This window comes from Mycetomoellerius zeteki, unplaced genomic scaffold (assembly GCF_001594055.1).
Source record: "Mycetomoellerius zeteki isolate Tzet28-1 unplaced genomic scaffold, Tzet1.0 scaffold1117, whole genome shotgun sequence".
Taxonomy (NCBI): domain Eukaryota; kingdom Metazoa; phylum Arthropoda; class Insecta; order Hymenoptera; family Formicidae; genus Mycetomoellerius; species Mycetomoellerius zeteki.
The window spans coordinates 23,327-24,507 of NW_017256037.1; the positions used below are offsets into that span (position 1 = coordinate 23,327).

General features: G+C 44.5%; 1 protein-coding gene across 1 annotated transcript; it reads left to right on the forward strand.

The window, feature by feature from the left end:
- Nucleotides 1-245: 245 nt before the first annotated feature.
- LOC108726704 (uncharacterized) lies at nt 246-1,162 on the forward strand (the record flags this gene model as incomplete). Its single annotated transcript, XM_018454443.1, has 1 exon — nt 246-1,162. A coding segment is annotated over exon 1 (917 nt), but the record flags the coding sequence as incomplete, so codon positions are not given.
- Nucleotides 1,163-1,181: the final 19 nt, after the last annotated feature.

The window sequence follows — 1,181 nt, forward strand, 5'->3', positions numbered from 1 at the left end:
CCCCCCCCATCACACTCCAACCTGTTCGAACCTCTTTCTAGCCCGCGCCGAGAGTCTCCGACGAGCTACGTCCGCGCATAGGAAGTTAGGTTGTTACACAGTGATGAGATAAGAATACCCATACAGTAACAGGATTTGTACACGCTGCCGTGCGAAAGTTTTCTCTATGTCGAAGGAAGATTGACGGTGAAAAAAAGAAAAACGATCAGACGCCAACGACGCTTGTAAATAATTGTGTGGCATTCATGTTTGATGAAATTCGATATGAACTCAACGGTGTGGAGATTGATCGCAACAGAAACGTGGGCATAACTAGCACGCTCAAGAATTATGTATCGCTAATGTATGACAAATCTTTGATTGCGCTGAACGCTGGATGGAACACTAGATCTGACACAGAGGAAGGACACTTTAATTTTTGCGTACCGCTCAGCATGCTGTTAGGCTTTTGTGAAGATTACAAACGCCTGATCGCCAACGTTCGCCACGAATTGATTTTGATACGAGCGCGCAACGACAACAATTGCTTGATGGGAAATTCTGCGATGGAGCCTGAGGTTGAATTATTCAAAGTGCAGTGGCGGATGCCTCACGTTACGTTAAACGAGATGAATAAATTGTCAATGCTGCGAGCATTGGAAAGCGGTCGTTATCTGAGCTTGAGTTTTCGCTCTTGGGATCTGTACGAATATCCTCTGTTACAGAATACGACAAAGCATTCATGGGCCGTCACAACGGCGACTCAGCTTGAGAAGCCGCGATACGTTATCTTTGCTCTGCAGTCGACCGGTCGAAAGAATGTCATGTCAGAAAATGGTAGCGTGTTCGACGATTGTAATTTGAGTAACGTGAAACTTTATTTAAATTCAACGTTTTATCCGTACGACGATTTAAATCTGGATTTTGACAAAAAGAGATATGCCGTCCTGTTTGATATGTACGCCCGTTTTCGTAGAGCATATTATGGAATCGATTGCTTCGAAACGCTACTCAACGTGCTTTTATTTATCAATGAAGGAACTTTTGTGGTCATTGACTGCTCGCGACAAAACGAATCCGTCAAGAGTGCCACTGTGGACGTACGCATAGAATTTGACTGCAAGGAGAATGTGCCTGCAAATACTACAGCCTATTGTCTCATCATACACGATCGCGTGGTTCAGTACAATCCGTTGACCAAC